General features: G+C 38.7%; 1 protein-coding gene across 4 annotated transcripts in view; it reads left to right on the forward strand.

The window, feature by feature from the left end:
• MAP4K3 (mitogen-activated protein kinase kinase kinase kinase 3) overlaps positions 1–14,113 on the forward strand; it is a 60,989-nt gene extending 46,876 nt beyond the window's left edge. For all 4 annotated transcript variants that reach the window (XM_034427494.3, XM_034427492.3, XM_034427493.3 and 1 more), the window contains 11 exons: positions 67–146; positions 1,483–1,543; positions 1,622–1,739; positions 2,892–2,950; positions 3,826–3,929; positions 4,645–4,816; positions 6,828–6,896; positions 6,985–7,077; positions 8,243–8,313; positions 11,530–11,585; positions 12,080–14,113. In XM_034427494.3, coding sequence (XP_034283385.2) covers positions 67–146; positions 1,483–1,543; positions 1,622–1,739; positions 2,892–2,950; positions 3,826–3,929; positions 4,645–4,816; positions 6,828–6,896; positions 6,985–7,077; positions 8,243–8,313; positions 11,530–11,585; positions 12,080–12,167 — 971 coding nt within the window. In that variant the 3' untranslated portion in view covers positions 12,168–14,113. The remainder of the gene's footprint in view (positions 1–66; positions 147–1,482; positions 1,544–1,621; positions 1,740–2,891; positions 2,951–3,825; positions 3,930–4,644; positions 4,817–6,827; positions 6,897–6,984; positions 7,078–8,242; positions 8,314–11,529; positions 11,586–12,079) is intronic.
• The last annotated feature ends 331 nt before the right edge of the window (positions 14,114–14,444 follow it).

Genomic DNA, 14,444 nt, shown 5'->3' on the forward strand with positions numbered 1-14,444 from the left:
ATTGCTTTGAGAGACTTTTGTGTGCTAAAATGAAAACTTTTGTTAAGTACTTGCATTTCTTTGTAGATCAGTACTTAATATTTGGTGCTGAGGAAGGTATTTATACCTTAAATCTTAATGAGCTTCATGAAACATCAATGGAACAGGTTTGTATTCAGATTTTGGTTTTCAAATGTAGCAGTGAATAATTTTCTCAATACAGCCTAAAACATTTTTCTGTTAATACCAAGAGATCAGATCTTTATTTTTAAGGCTGAAAATTGTTAAGTTTGGGGGTAGATATTTTACAGCTACAATTATCACTAGATGGAGTACACTAAACTCCAAAACATTTTTTAAAAGAATGTAAATTACTCAGATTTTTCAGATATGTAGATAGTTTATCTATCTATCTATCTATCTATCTATCTATCTATCTATCTATCTATCTATTTAGATGAAGATAGCTATATCTCATTAAATGTCCGTATTTCTATATGTGATCATATGACATGCTACCTATTAATTGATCTAAATAAAATAGATTTTTTAATATCCAGGAAAAAAAATGGATGTCTATGTAAAGCATTGGATTTTACCCAAAATAGATAATGAAACGTCAGACAATAGTTTATCTATATCAAAATATTATTAGTGTAAAACCAATAAACAGTATACTTGAGTATACGCTAATTGTTAAATTTACTTTCATTATATTTAATTACTGTATATCCATTTCAAATTAATAGAAAATATAAAACAATGTGGAAATATGAATGCAGGTATCCAGAATGTAGACTACAGTTTTGGATAATGGTTAAGGGAATTGTTTTAAAGAGAAAGTGCTAAAATGCCACCCATCTCCCTACTCAGAATTTGTGGTCTGATCAGAGACTTTATATCCACTGATTTTATAACATCTCAATCCAGATCATGGGACAATGATACAGCAAGTATGATTGAAGGTAAAATATAATGCCTTATGTCCACCTTAAATGGGTGAGTTGAAGCATAAGACACTTTGGGTGACCCACCAGTAGCAGCAAAATTAAGAACTACATCATACTGAGTATGATTACTGAATAGCAAATGAATGTCAGCTGACAGTTCCTTCCTAGAGGATCTTATCTTGTGCAAATTGATGGGACTCTCCTTGGCATGAACTGTTATGAAGAAAAGACTTCCTTGGTCTTGGCTACCCTCAGCTATGTTAAAAACAAATAGGGTACAATTACATCAAGCCGTGCTTAATTTGAAACATGATTTATACCTTATGCATATGGCTTTCCTGCAGGTCCTATAGGCTATCTAGTAATGAATCAACCACAACTATTTAACTTTACACTTTTTACATTTATTTTTTATTGGAACCGTATATTAAAAGGTGGATTATAGGTTTAATGAACAACCAAGAAAATATGTGCACTAAGCAAGCATAAGACAGGATGTCTAATAACAGCTTACTATATCAAGTATATAAATTATTGCTCTTCCTTTTATCAGCTATTTCCCCGACGATGCACATGGCTATATGTAATGAACAATTGCTTGCTGTCAATATCTGGTAGGTCATGTCATTAAAAAAATGTAAATATTAGTACATTGGACTGTAAAGTAATTTTATTTACCCTTTTATTTATAGGTAAAGCTTCTCAGCTTTATTCTCATAATTTGCCAGGATTATTTGACTATGCACGGCAAATGCAGAAGTTACCAGTGGCTATACCAGCACATAAACTACCTGACAGAATACTTCCCAGGTAAATATATTGTTTGTATTGGATTGTATCTTGTTGGAGGGGGAGGTGTTTTTAAATGGAGTCCTTAAAATGGCTCACAAGTGTTTGTAGATGAGAACAATTTATTGTATTTTTTAAAAAACTTCATTTAAACAGCCAGTGAAAGCAGACTGAAAAAAGTTGGAATTTCCTCTTCCTTACCCTCTAAAAATGTTCCAAAGTTTAAGATAATTTCCTGAATGGATTGAACTATGATTTAGGCACCAAGTGGATTAGGGAATAATAGCAATAGCACTTAGACTTATATACTGCTCCACAGTGCTGTTTAAGCGGTTTACAAAGTCAGCATATTGCTCCCAACAATCTGGATCCTCATTTTACTGATCTTGGAAGGACAGAAAGCTGAATCAACCTTGAGCCGTTCAGAATCAAACTCCTGACGTGAGCAGTGAGTTAACCTGCAGTACTGCATTCTAACCACTGCGCTACCAGTGCTCTAACAGGAAAAAAAGCAGAATTTGTCTTCCATTGACATGGAACTCTGAGTTTGAAAAGGAATATCTTAAAAGGCTTTAATTTTAAAAAAAGTTGAGGGAACATTGTCCTCTTAAGGCTTGTTTCCTAAGTTCATCAAGTTCCAGATATATAAACTTCAACTCCCAGAATTCCCCAGCTACCAAGTTGGAAAACACAACTATTAAGGCAGGGTTGTCAAACTCGTGGCCCACGGGCTGGATGCATCATACACTGGCCATGCAGATGCCCGGGTTAGGAAAGGGGGGGGAGTCGCAATATGTCACATGACGACGCCATGATGACGTGAGTTTGACACCCCTGTATTAAGGATTGCACAGGAAGGAGGCCAGATCAATTACAGGATAAGGAATGGCATTTAGATTCTTTCTACACATAAAGTTCAGTTGAAGTTTTCTTAAGTTTTCTGTAGCACTATAAGATTAGGGCTTTAGGTCTTTAATATTGGGGCTGGTGGTTTAATATTTTACAGACTAGAATTAACCTGCTTTATTTATGTAGTACACGGTTACAACTAACTGTACCTTCCTACAACTCTATTTCCAGCAATTGATTTGGAGCAAAATCAAGGCTCAGGTAGTAGGATCATATCTGGAGGAAGATATGATATTAATTTTCATTGTTCTTTATGCATTCTAGGAAGTTTGCAGTGTCTACAAAAATCCCTGATACCAAATGGTGTCAAAAATGTTGTGTGGGTAAGTAAGGATACCTTTTCATTTCAGTCTGTGTCTTTTTTATAATATACACCTGTATAATAATTGTCTTGGATTTTACATTTAATAACTATTTTAATGTCTCTTGTAATTTGATGATGTACTTGCACCATGCTGTGAAGAAACATTTTTCAGAACAGGGTGCAAAATAAAATTTTCTGAGGCTGTAATAATTTGTAGGAATAGGATCTTTTGTTTCCAAGTTTCCCTGTGCAGTAGAGCTTTATCTCCCTATCCTTAACATACACTGTTATAACACATGTGTATATCTTCCTCTATATTTTTCTATATATTCCATATAGAATATCTTACAATAAGCACACATGAACTTGAGATGTTGGTTCCATGCAGGTAAGTGTCTCGGCAGACAAAGAAGGAAAATATTCATTCCTACCTAGGACTTTTTCCCCACAAAAGTATAATTTTCCCAATAGAAATAGAAAAGAAATTGTGATAGTTTTATGACCCTTTTATAATACTTTCATGTCTAATAAGGCTACAGCTACAGAAAAACAACAGTTTCATGTTAGCTTTTTATGCAGATACCCGGTTCTCTAGTGTTGCATAATATATAATTTATATGTCCATGCTTTACTTTTAAGGCAGGATTTCCTAAACTGAAGTTTACCTCCCTTGGAGAGGTAAAGACAGATCCAAAGAAGATGTGGAGGTCCCTTTAGTGTACACTGTTACAATGAATCCACCTTCCTCAAACTTTCATTGTACTGTTTCATTGGTCATCTCTGTTCATTTTGGTGTTTGGATTTTTAGATGAGTTATGTAGATTAAGATTACAGTAAAGGGATAGCAAAAGATTTAAGAAGTCCTGTTCTAAGGAGACTGCTCTTTTTTTTCAGTGAGGAATCCTTATACAGGACACAAATATCTTTCTGGGGCACTTCAGTCTAGTATTATTCTACTAGAATGGGTTGAACCAATGCAGAAATTCATGTTAATCAAGGTAGGTTCTTTTAAAAGCAACTTAATTCTAAGAATAAAGGAGAGAGAAGAGTGGGGGGGGAGATTATTATTAGTAGTAGAAGCAGTAGCTATGTTATTAACAAAGATGAGGTTAAAACATCTTCACAGCAATTCAGCCTGAATAAAGATCCTGGAGCTATATAGGGGGCGGGGGTTTGGGGGGGTGGGCATTTGATGGCTAGCAAAGTGGAGGGATAATTTTCTGGAGAGTGTTCAAAAATTACCTTGGATATAAAACTAAATTTTTCCAGCATGTTGTCCAAAAGAGAAAAATATTCTTCCAGTATTGTCATTGGCACAGGACAATGTAGGGAAGACTGTTGCTCTTCCACCTTTTCCCTGGTTGGGGAAAAGGTGGAAGCATTTAGGAAGCATGGATTTTTTTAGCATGGATTCAACCCTGCTTCCACATTTGCACTGTCCATAGACTTGAAATATAGTTAAAAATTCAAAGTTACCCCTCAGATACCTCACAGGATCATAACTGACATTTTGTTTTAACAGCAAAACCACAATCTCCTTTAAGACTTTATTTTTAGAATGTTAGCTATTGATCTATTTCATAAAGGAGAATTGAATTTACTAAAAAAAACTTAACAGAATGAAAGCCTATTTTATTGTAATATATTGTTGAAATAATTTAATAATATTCTACTTTGATAATTACTTTGTGAATAACGTATTTCTTGATTTAGCACATAGACTTTCCTGTACCATGTCCACTGAGGTTGTTTGAAATGCTTGTAGTGCCTGAACAGGAATTCCCTTTGGTTTGTGTTGGTGTAACTAAAGGGAGAGATTTCAACCAAGTAGTGAAATTTGAAACTATCAATCCAAATTCTACCTCTTCATGGTTTACAGAAACAGGTTTGTTATTTCCTATGATAATTCCATAAATTGCACTGTAATGGATTCTATACTATTTCCTGGATTTCTGTGCTTTATTTTTTTTTTTATTTCTGTACTTTCAGATTCCAGGTTTAAAATACTTCCATTCAGGGGTGAAGTCTAAAAATTTTTGCTACCGGTTCTGTGGGCGTGGCTTAATTAGTGGGCGGGGCTTGGTGGTAAGGTGACTGGGTGGGCGTGGCCAAGTCAATGTCACTTCTTTGCCCTTTTTTAACCTACACAACACAACACAACTGGCTCACCCACAATGTAAAAGCAGCTGTGCTAGACTCAAAATGGCCCCGCAACAAGCAGGAACCTCACACAGCCACAAAAAGCCCAAAAAAACAACTTTCATACTTTACACACACACAACACAACACAACACAACTGGCTCACCCACAATGTAAAAGCAGCTGTGCTAGACCCAAAATGGCCCCTGCAACAAGCAGGAACCTCACACAGCCACAAAAAGCCCAAAAAACCACAAAATTCCACATACAGCTTTGTGAGATTTTGTGTGTTTGTGTAGTTAGAGTGAAACACTACAGAAACACACTAAATCTCAGAAAGCTGCACAAATATTATTTTATTTTTATTTATTTTTATTTTTATATAAAAGCAGCTAAATTTAAAACTTCCTAAACTTTAAATGGCCAGGTCTAAAAAAAGAATGACTAAAAAAAACCCCAATTAACTATTTTTTTTAAAGCTCCCAAAGGGGAAAAAACTTACCCAATAGAACAGTTGTCTCCAACCTTGGCAACTTTAAGACTTGTGGACTTCAACTCCCAGAATTCCTCAGCCAGCTTTGCTGGGAGTTGAAGTCCACAAGTCTAGGCAGGCAGGCAGAAAGAGCTGCTCACCGATGAGCTTGATTGCAGGCAGGGAGATTCAGTTGCTTGCTGATGCATGGATTGCAATCATCATGCGATCAGCAGCTAAGGTAAGCAAGCTGGAGGCTGGGGGAGGGGGGGGAGAAAAAAAGAAACTTTTTTTCTTTTACATGGCTCTGGCGATCCAAGCTGAGTTGCCTGGTTAGCAGGCTACTCAGCTGGGATGTCAGAGCTTGGCTGGTCAGAGCCATTTAAAAGGAAAAAAAGGCTCTGATGATCGCGGGCCTCAGCTGGGCATGGGGGGCAGGGGCAGGGATTTTTCCTACCGGTTCTCTGAACTTCCCGCCGCTATCGCTACCTACTCGCCCGAGCCGGTCCGAACCGGGAGCATGTCACCCCTGCTTCCATTCTAAGATGATTTAATAGTTAAACTACATATATTTTGGAGTCATTACTGTTCTTTGGCTTGAACCTCTATCTGGCTCACTCAATGTCTTATCACTGGACAATACTATTTGGCTGATTCAGCCACTGAATGTTGTGAGAAAATGGTTCTGATCAGAGTTGTATCCTGAGAGGAAACTTAAACTTTGTTCTTATCTGTTCTTTGCCGAAGACATTGGGTGCTTAGAAGAGGAATGGAGAATTTATAATTTAAGGGTCAAAGGGAACTTATCAGGCTTCCCCTCTCATTGTCTTTAATTCTGTCTTCTTTGTTGTTTAGCATTATCTTCATATTAAGGATATCACTTCTTGCTTTCTCCTTCATGCTTGGTGGGAGGGATGAACCATCTTGCTCCATCAGCAAAAGAAAATAGGAAATAGAAAATGCTCCATTTTAGCCATCATAGGGAAAGCATGGGCTTCCTAATTGGAACCCCATCTCCTGCTGTTATTTAGCTTGCTGGAGGAAAGTATATTCTTAAGCTATTTTCTGTTCTTTCATTTTAAAAGATAGCTTGCATCTCATTGCCTTTTTAAAAAATGTATCTTATTTACAAACTAATCAGCAGGTAGCATGAGTATGTTTTTTAAGAAGAAAAATTGTCCTGTAACTGATATATATATACAATTAGGATGTTGATACAGCTTAATTACATAATACTTTTCTTGATATGTATATTAAAAATGTTAACTCAGTTCTTTTGTTATAGATACTACACAGACAACTGTTGTACATGTAACACAACTAGAGAGAGATACCATTTTAGTCTGCTTGGATTGTAAGTGACAACTATGATCCATATATAAATATTTGGATAAGGTGCACTGTGAAATGTTGCTGAGTAATAAATGTTTTTACTTTTTCAGGCTGTATAAAAATTGTAAATTTGCAAGGCAGATTAAAATCTAGTCGAAAACTGTCCTCCGAACTCACCTTTGATTTCCAAATCGAATCAATAGGTGAGTAAAAATGAACCTAGCATTTAGTCAACTAACTATTCTAATACTTCGCTATATTATATAATGAAAATTTGCATTATATAGATGAAAATTTGAAGGTAGAAAGATGCTCAGTATGCACAATTTTAATGTCTCTAATGACAAGCCAAGTCATGTCATATATTGTTAAAAACAGATATAAAATTAGGACAATCTTATCCTTCCAAAACGTAGTCAACGGAAAACCAAAAATGTTTGACTATAAACTTTAATTGGATTATTCTTTATAATAATTCTCTTTATAATTCTCTAAAGTTTTAATATCCCTGGAAATCAAGTTAACTAAAAGATATATGAGGCCTTCCATGTTCCTTAAGGCGTCCTGCACGCCTTACAGTGGTTAGAATGCAGTATTGCAGGCTAATTCTGTCCACAGTCTGGAGTTCAATTCCGATGGGATCAAGGTTAAGTCAGCCTTCCATCCTTCCAAGATTGGTAAAATGAAGATCCAGAATGTTAGGGCAATATGCTAACATTGTACACTGTTCAGAGAGTGCTGCGAAGCGCTATGGAGTGGTATATAAGTCTAATTGCTACTGCTAATATCTTACCTGACTCTTATTTCCATGTAATTTGAATGAATTTCAAATTCATTCATTGGTTCTGGTCCTTCCCTCCTGGGTGACAGAAAATAAATTCTCTCTTTGAGAATTTATTCTCAGATATCTGAAAACTACTGTTGCATCTCCCCCTCAATCTTCTCTTTTGCCAGTTAAAATTAATTAGTTCCTTTAACTATTCCTCAGAGAGCTTGGTTTCATGTCCCCTACCATCTTGGTAGTTCTCCATGCTGGCGTCAGGGACACATATTTCAAGTGAGGCCTTGATCAAAGTAGAACGTAGTAAGATAATTACTGTCCATGGACTCAGTGTTTCTGATAATATAATCCCAAAATAGCATTTGCTTTATAGCATTCTGCCCATCCAATTTAGGATATCACATGGAAGATTCAGAATACTGGAAGGAAACAAGTTTGTCACATATAAGAAAAAGATGAAAACTTGCACCCTAAACTTCAGTCCTTCATTCATTAAATAATGTATAGAATTAATACAGTTTAATAGAAAAGTGTTTTTTTAGAACCCAGTCACAAAAAAATCTAATTTGTGTTTTCTTTCCTGCCAGTTTGCTTACAAGATAGCGTTTTGGCTTTTTGGAAGCATGGAATGCAAGGCAGGAGTTTTCGTTCAAATGAGGTAAATATTGAGAGATGAAAAAAAATATTTAATTCTTGAAAAATAATCTGAAAATGAAATAATTTTTAGTATTCTTATTAGCTGAAACTTCAGATTATTTTGCAAACTATGGTAGCTGTAAATACATTTCCTCTCATAGAAATGGCTGAGAAACATAGCAATCCAAGATATTAAGTAGAAATATTGGTTTTTCTGTGAGTTCACTCAATAACTGGGGGGGGCGCGTGCGTCGGGAGCGGCCCGGGAGTTCATGACTTCCATGGCAGCCATGGATCTGACCCAGATAATACAGGCCCCGACTCATCGGGGGGGACACACGCCCGATCTAGTTTTTATCTCGGAGCAGTGGCGAAGTGAGTTCGGTGGGGGTGAGCCAGCTATTCAACCCCTGTCATGGTCCGATCACTATCTCCTTAGGCTGGGCTTCCATTATGCTGCTCCCCACCGCTGGGAGGCGGAACCAACCACCTGGCCTGATGGACCCTGAGCGGTTCCAAACGGAGTTTGGGATTATACCTGTCTCTCTTTCCCACGCCCTGGTCGAGACTCTAGTGGATGCCTGGGAAAAGGCGACTGCCGGGGCTCTCGACCGGGTCGTGCCTCTGACCCAACGCAGATCCCGGTTGGCCCCTTGGTTTACTGAGGAGCTCCGGGAGATGAAGCGTTGGAGGAGAGGCCTGGAGAGCTGTTGGAGATCCAGTGTTCCGAGTCTGACCGAGCACAGTTGAGATCTTTCACTCGATCTTATCTGGTGGTGATGGAGGCGATGAAGCGTATTTACTTCTCCGCCCTCATCGCATCTGCAAATAATCGCCCGGCCGCCCTATTTATGGTGTCCCGCTCCCTTTTAAGTCAGGGAGTGGGAGATGACCATATGTGGGGGCGGGCCAAGGAGTATAGTCAGCATCTGCGGGACAAGATCGCTCGGATTCGGGATGGGCTGGGCTCCAGCTGGGCAGGGTCAGTCGGGGAGGTGACGGCGGGACTGGTGATGTGGGACGAGTTTGATCCTGTTACTCCCGAGGAAGTGGACAGGATCATGGGGAAGCTGAGTACCTCCACGTGTTTGTTGGACCCGTGTCCCTCCTGGCTCGTTTATTCGGTCCGGGAGGTTACACGTGGCTGGATCCAGGCAGTTATTACGGCTTCCTTGGGTGAGGGGAGTTTCCCGGCCACCTTGAAGGAGGCGATGGTGAGACCCCTCCTCAAGAAACCTGCCTTGGATCCAGCTATTTTGAATAACTTTCGTCCTGTCTCCAACCTTCACTTTATTGCGAAGGTTGTTGAGAGTGTGGTGGCACATCAGCTCCCGTTGGCCCTGGATGAAACATTATATCTGGACCCGTACCAGTCGGGTTTCAGGCCCGGGTACAGCACGGAGATGGCATTGGTCGCACTGGTGGATGATCTCTGGAGGGCTCGGGACAAGAGACATTCCTCTGTCCAGGTCCTATTAAATCTCTTGGCAGCTTTGATACCATCGACCATGGTATCTTGCTGCGGCGCCTTGAGGGGTTGGGAGTGGGAGGCACTGTTTTACAGTGGTTCTCCTCCTACCTCTCTGGGCGCTCGCAAGCGTTGTTGGTGGGGGGACAGAGGTCGGCCCCGAGGCCCCTTACGTGTGGGGTCTCTCAGGGGTCAGTCCTCTCTCCCCTTCTGTTCAACATTTATATGAAGCCGCTGGGGGAGATCATCCGTGGTTTTGGGGTGGGGTATCATCAGTATGCTGATAATACCCAACTCTTTATATCCACCCCGAATCAGCCCAGTGATGCCCTCGACGTGATGTCCCGGTGCCTGGAAGCGGTGTGGCTCTGGATGGGGAGGAACAGGCTTCAGCTCAACCCCGCCAAGACAGAATGGCTGTGGATACCGGCATCCCGGTTCCAAGGGAATATTCCATTGTTGGCTATAGGGGGTGAGGTGTTGCCCCCTGTTGATAGGGCATGCAACTTAGGCGTCCTCTTGGATTCACAGTTGACTTTTGAAGATCATGTTACGACCATGACCAGGGGGGCATTTGCCCAGATTCGTCTGGTGCGCCAGTTGCGCCCCTACCTGGACTGTGATGCCCTATGCACAGTCACCCATGCGCTCGTCACCTCCCGGATCAACTACTGCAATGCTCTCTACATGGGGCTGCCCCTGAAGACCACTCGGAGGCTTCAGCTAGTGCAGAATGCGGCTGCGCGGATAGTAATGGGAGTGACCCGACACTCCCATGTTACACCTCTCCTGCGGGACCTGCATTGGCTACCAGTTGCCCTCCGGGTGAGATTCAAGGTGCTGGTAATTATCTATAAAGCCCTATATGGCTTAGGCCCGGGGTATTTGGTTGACCATCTGCGGTCAGCAACAGCTCCCCATCACCCGGTGCATTCTCACAGGGAGGGCCTCCTTTGGGTACCGTCGGCCAGACAATGTCGGCTGACGACCCCTAGGGAGCGGGCCTTCTCTATGGGCGCACCTACCCTGTGGAATCAGCTCCCCTTGGAGCTCCGGGTGGCCCCTAACCTTCGCTCTTTCTGCCGTGACCTTAAAACATGGTTATTTCGCCTGGCTGGTTTGGACTGAAGGGGTTTTAAAGGGGATTTTAATGGTCTTTTTATAATCTTATTGGGTATTTTTAACATTGATTTTGCTTGTTTTTATTGTTGTGAGCCGCCCTGAGTCCTTTCGGAGATAGGGCGGCATACAAGTTCAAATAATAAATAAATAATAAATAAATAACCTAAAGTACTCCCTTAGCCTTAGTCACCCCGTATGGAAAAGAGGTGAATAATGATAACATATACCATAAATTTTATTTTTATTTTATTTTTTTTATTTAACTGTACAGTTTGAGTCAGTTAGCAGTTTGTGTATTATAGAATTAATTTCAGTTCCCCTGAAATACTGCACTAATACTTAAAAGTAGGGCTGCTAGATCTAGGCTACCAATGTTGAGACTTTGGTAGCCTAGACCAAAGTACAAAGACTTAGGTTTTCTATTCTGTTTTGTTTCTATCTAGTAAATATCCAGAAATTGCTGCTAGGTTTGGTAGCCCTAGCTAGTTAGCCATTGTGTATATATGTGTATGTATGTATTTATTCAATTTAGATATGACTTCAGTTAATTTTATTTAATATTGCCAAGTAAAATGCTTGCAAAGTTTGATTCATTGAGCATTTGTTATATGCACTTTCACTCTGTTAAATATTTGATTTTTCAAATAGATCACCCAGGAAATTTCTGACAGTACAAGAATATTTAGACTCCTTGGATCTGACAGGTATGATCAATCACAATCACAACATATAAGGAAGGAGTAGTTTTGGAATAAATTATCTATTAGGCTTGGGACTCATTACATTAGTAGCTGCCAAACTCATTCTTTTGCTGAGGAGAAGCAGGAATCACTAGACCTGCTATGTACAATTTTCTTGCTTGTCTTTCTCTTCTGGACAGCTTTAAGTATTGGACTTTAGAGACTCAAATCCTTCCATCATTTATAGGGAATGAACTTGGCCAGTGTATTATTGCCATTCAGGCACCTCACTGGGCAAGTGACCAATCCCTGGTAGCTGCTCTCTCATTTAAGGTGTGATTGGATAAAGGAAAACAAGCATACTTGATTAGATCAAGAAAAAGACTCTCAATTGGCTTATGTTGTGTCACATGCCCCATTCTGCCCAAATCTGAAAGCAAGACCCAATTAAGGGCTTTCATAAAGGTTTTATATATTTGCCAAAATTATTGTTTTTGGGACGTTCTTTTTTCCCCCAGAGTTGTGGTACTGGAGAGTAGACCAACAGATAATCCTACTGCCAATAGCAACTTGTACATCTTAGCAGGTCATGAGAACAGTTACTGAGAGGCAACAAGATAAGGAAACACTACTGCTTCAATACATCTGACAGCAATTGCACAAAAGCGAAAGGATCCCAACCACAGTTATTTTGTAATTTATTGTAGTGTATGAGTATGAGTGAGAACAAGAATGCTTGCCTGAATGATATGCATATGATTAGCACATTCTACAGAACTCTTGATTCACTATTATGTAATGTTTGTACATATATGCAGTATTTTTTGTTGAAGTGTATTACTGGAGGCCTCTCTTGATTTTTCTGTAGATAATGAACAAAATGTTTTACTTGTACAGATATGTAAAGTTTGCTGAGGACAGAAAATTGTGTTTGGGTACTATTTTAAGGACTAATGGGATGCTATTGATAAACAGTGCATTTAAATAACACTATTGTATTTTATTATGTAATTTACTAATATAAATAAATCTTATCTTTTAGACATTGTAATCAAGGCGGTAATCCTATTACAATCTTGTTTTTAGTTCTATGCAAGTACACTGGTGTTTTGGTTGCACAAAGTGTTAATATGTAATGTATTCAGTCACAAAAGTACATTTGTGGAAATAATTTAGGCGTTATAATTTTAGCTTATTTAGGTAGTTCTCTTTGTGAAACCAGCCAATTGAACACCTATATTTTTATATTTAAGGAAAATTCTCTTTAATTATTTTCTATGCTTGGAGAAAAAAAATACCTATTTTGAAATGGGAATAAATCCAATAGTGGTACCTTGGTGTAATTATAAGTGTGTACAATGATAATATAAGCTTTATTATGATGAGTCTTACTAGCTTCTATATCATGCAAAAATTTACAGCACTCCACACTGTGGAAGTGTTTAAATATTTGGAGTTAGATCCAGATAGCCATGTGCAAAAGGCCTTAGTACTGTATGCAGTACTTTGCAGATATTCATTAGCACTTGCATTAAAACAACGTATACATTTTCCTTCATTAAGAAGAGATTGACTATCACTAATGAATTGCCATTGTACCCTATTGGATCTGCAGAGCTCCTCTCTGATTCTTATAGGATGATAGGGCCATAGGGCTCCTGCTGGATTCCATGTGTAGACAGAAGCTTTTCTTATAGCGAGGAATATGAATCAATGGTTTTAAAATTGCATTCAAGGATCTTTGCTCTTCCTCAGACATAGCAACAAAGTTTTCAAACAAAAAATCAGTAACAGAGGAAAGCATTTCTTTAAAAAAGGAAATGCTTATTGCAACTGGTTTTCCCAACCCTAACCCTCACCCTAACCCTAACCCTAACTTCAGAACAAATGTAGACTGGCCTCCGTTCAGGAGCTGGAAAGCCAGCAACTCATATGCACCCTAACAACATGAGTGGTGAAATTATGATCTTCCTTGTGATGCTGAGCTACAACTTCTAAATGCCAATTGTGAGGGAAACTAGAGTATATTAATAATTAGTAGAGGATAACAGCTTCTTGGCACTAATATATAACATGCAACATGCACATATGTTTTTCTGAAAAGAAGGATGCTTCCAACCCACTGCCATCAAGGACACCATATATTGACTACCTGTTTTGGAGAAAAAGTGATACTAGGTGGGGCAACTGTTTTAAGGAATCTTGCTTTTGTTTAAAAAATGTTTTGCCTTACTACTGTTGTCACATTTTTTTCTCTTAATGTCTTAACACCTAGCCAGAATTATTTAGTTACTACCTCACAAAATTAAATGGTTATAACACATTCACAGGAATTTTAGTTTTGAGCAAAACTATTCTGATTCTTTTCAGTGCGATATGTAGATGCCATGTTTTAGGGATAATACATACTTTTTTGTATATGTTCTTTATACTGTGATATAAAGTAAGAACAAAGTACATTAAAACTGATTTATGGTCTGTATTGTTGTTGGTAATGAATATTTCCTTATGTATATAATGTAAAATAAAGTTTTTAACATGTTTGTTGTTCATATGGATTAGCATCTGCAGTAATTGTCCAATGAAATTTAGCACTTGCTAATTGAGGAAGAATATTTTTACTGAAATCAGCTTTGATTGCCAAAAAAAAAATTCAGACACCCTGATAAATAAATTAACTTCCTTTAAATTATACTGCATAATACAAAGTAACCATTGCGGCATAAGTACGTCTAATATTATTAGCGTCTAAAGAAATCCTCTTACTCTTACAGAATCTTTTGGCTTTTGATTTTCCCCCCATGACATGCCCTGGTTAATTGTATTCTGCTCCATTGCAGCGATGGTGGTGGAAGTAGCTCCAAGGCTTGTGTGCGCTCATTC

This window comes from Pantherophis guttatus, chromosome 1 (genome assembly GCF_059756535.1).
Source record: "Pantherophis guttatus breed Tessera chromosome 1, ASM5975653v1, whole genome shotgun sequence".
NCBI classification, from domain to species: Eukaryota; Metazoa; Chordata; class Lepidosauria; order Squamata; family Colubridae; genus Pantherophis; species Pantherophis guttatus.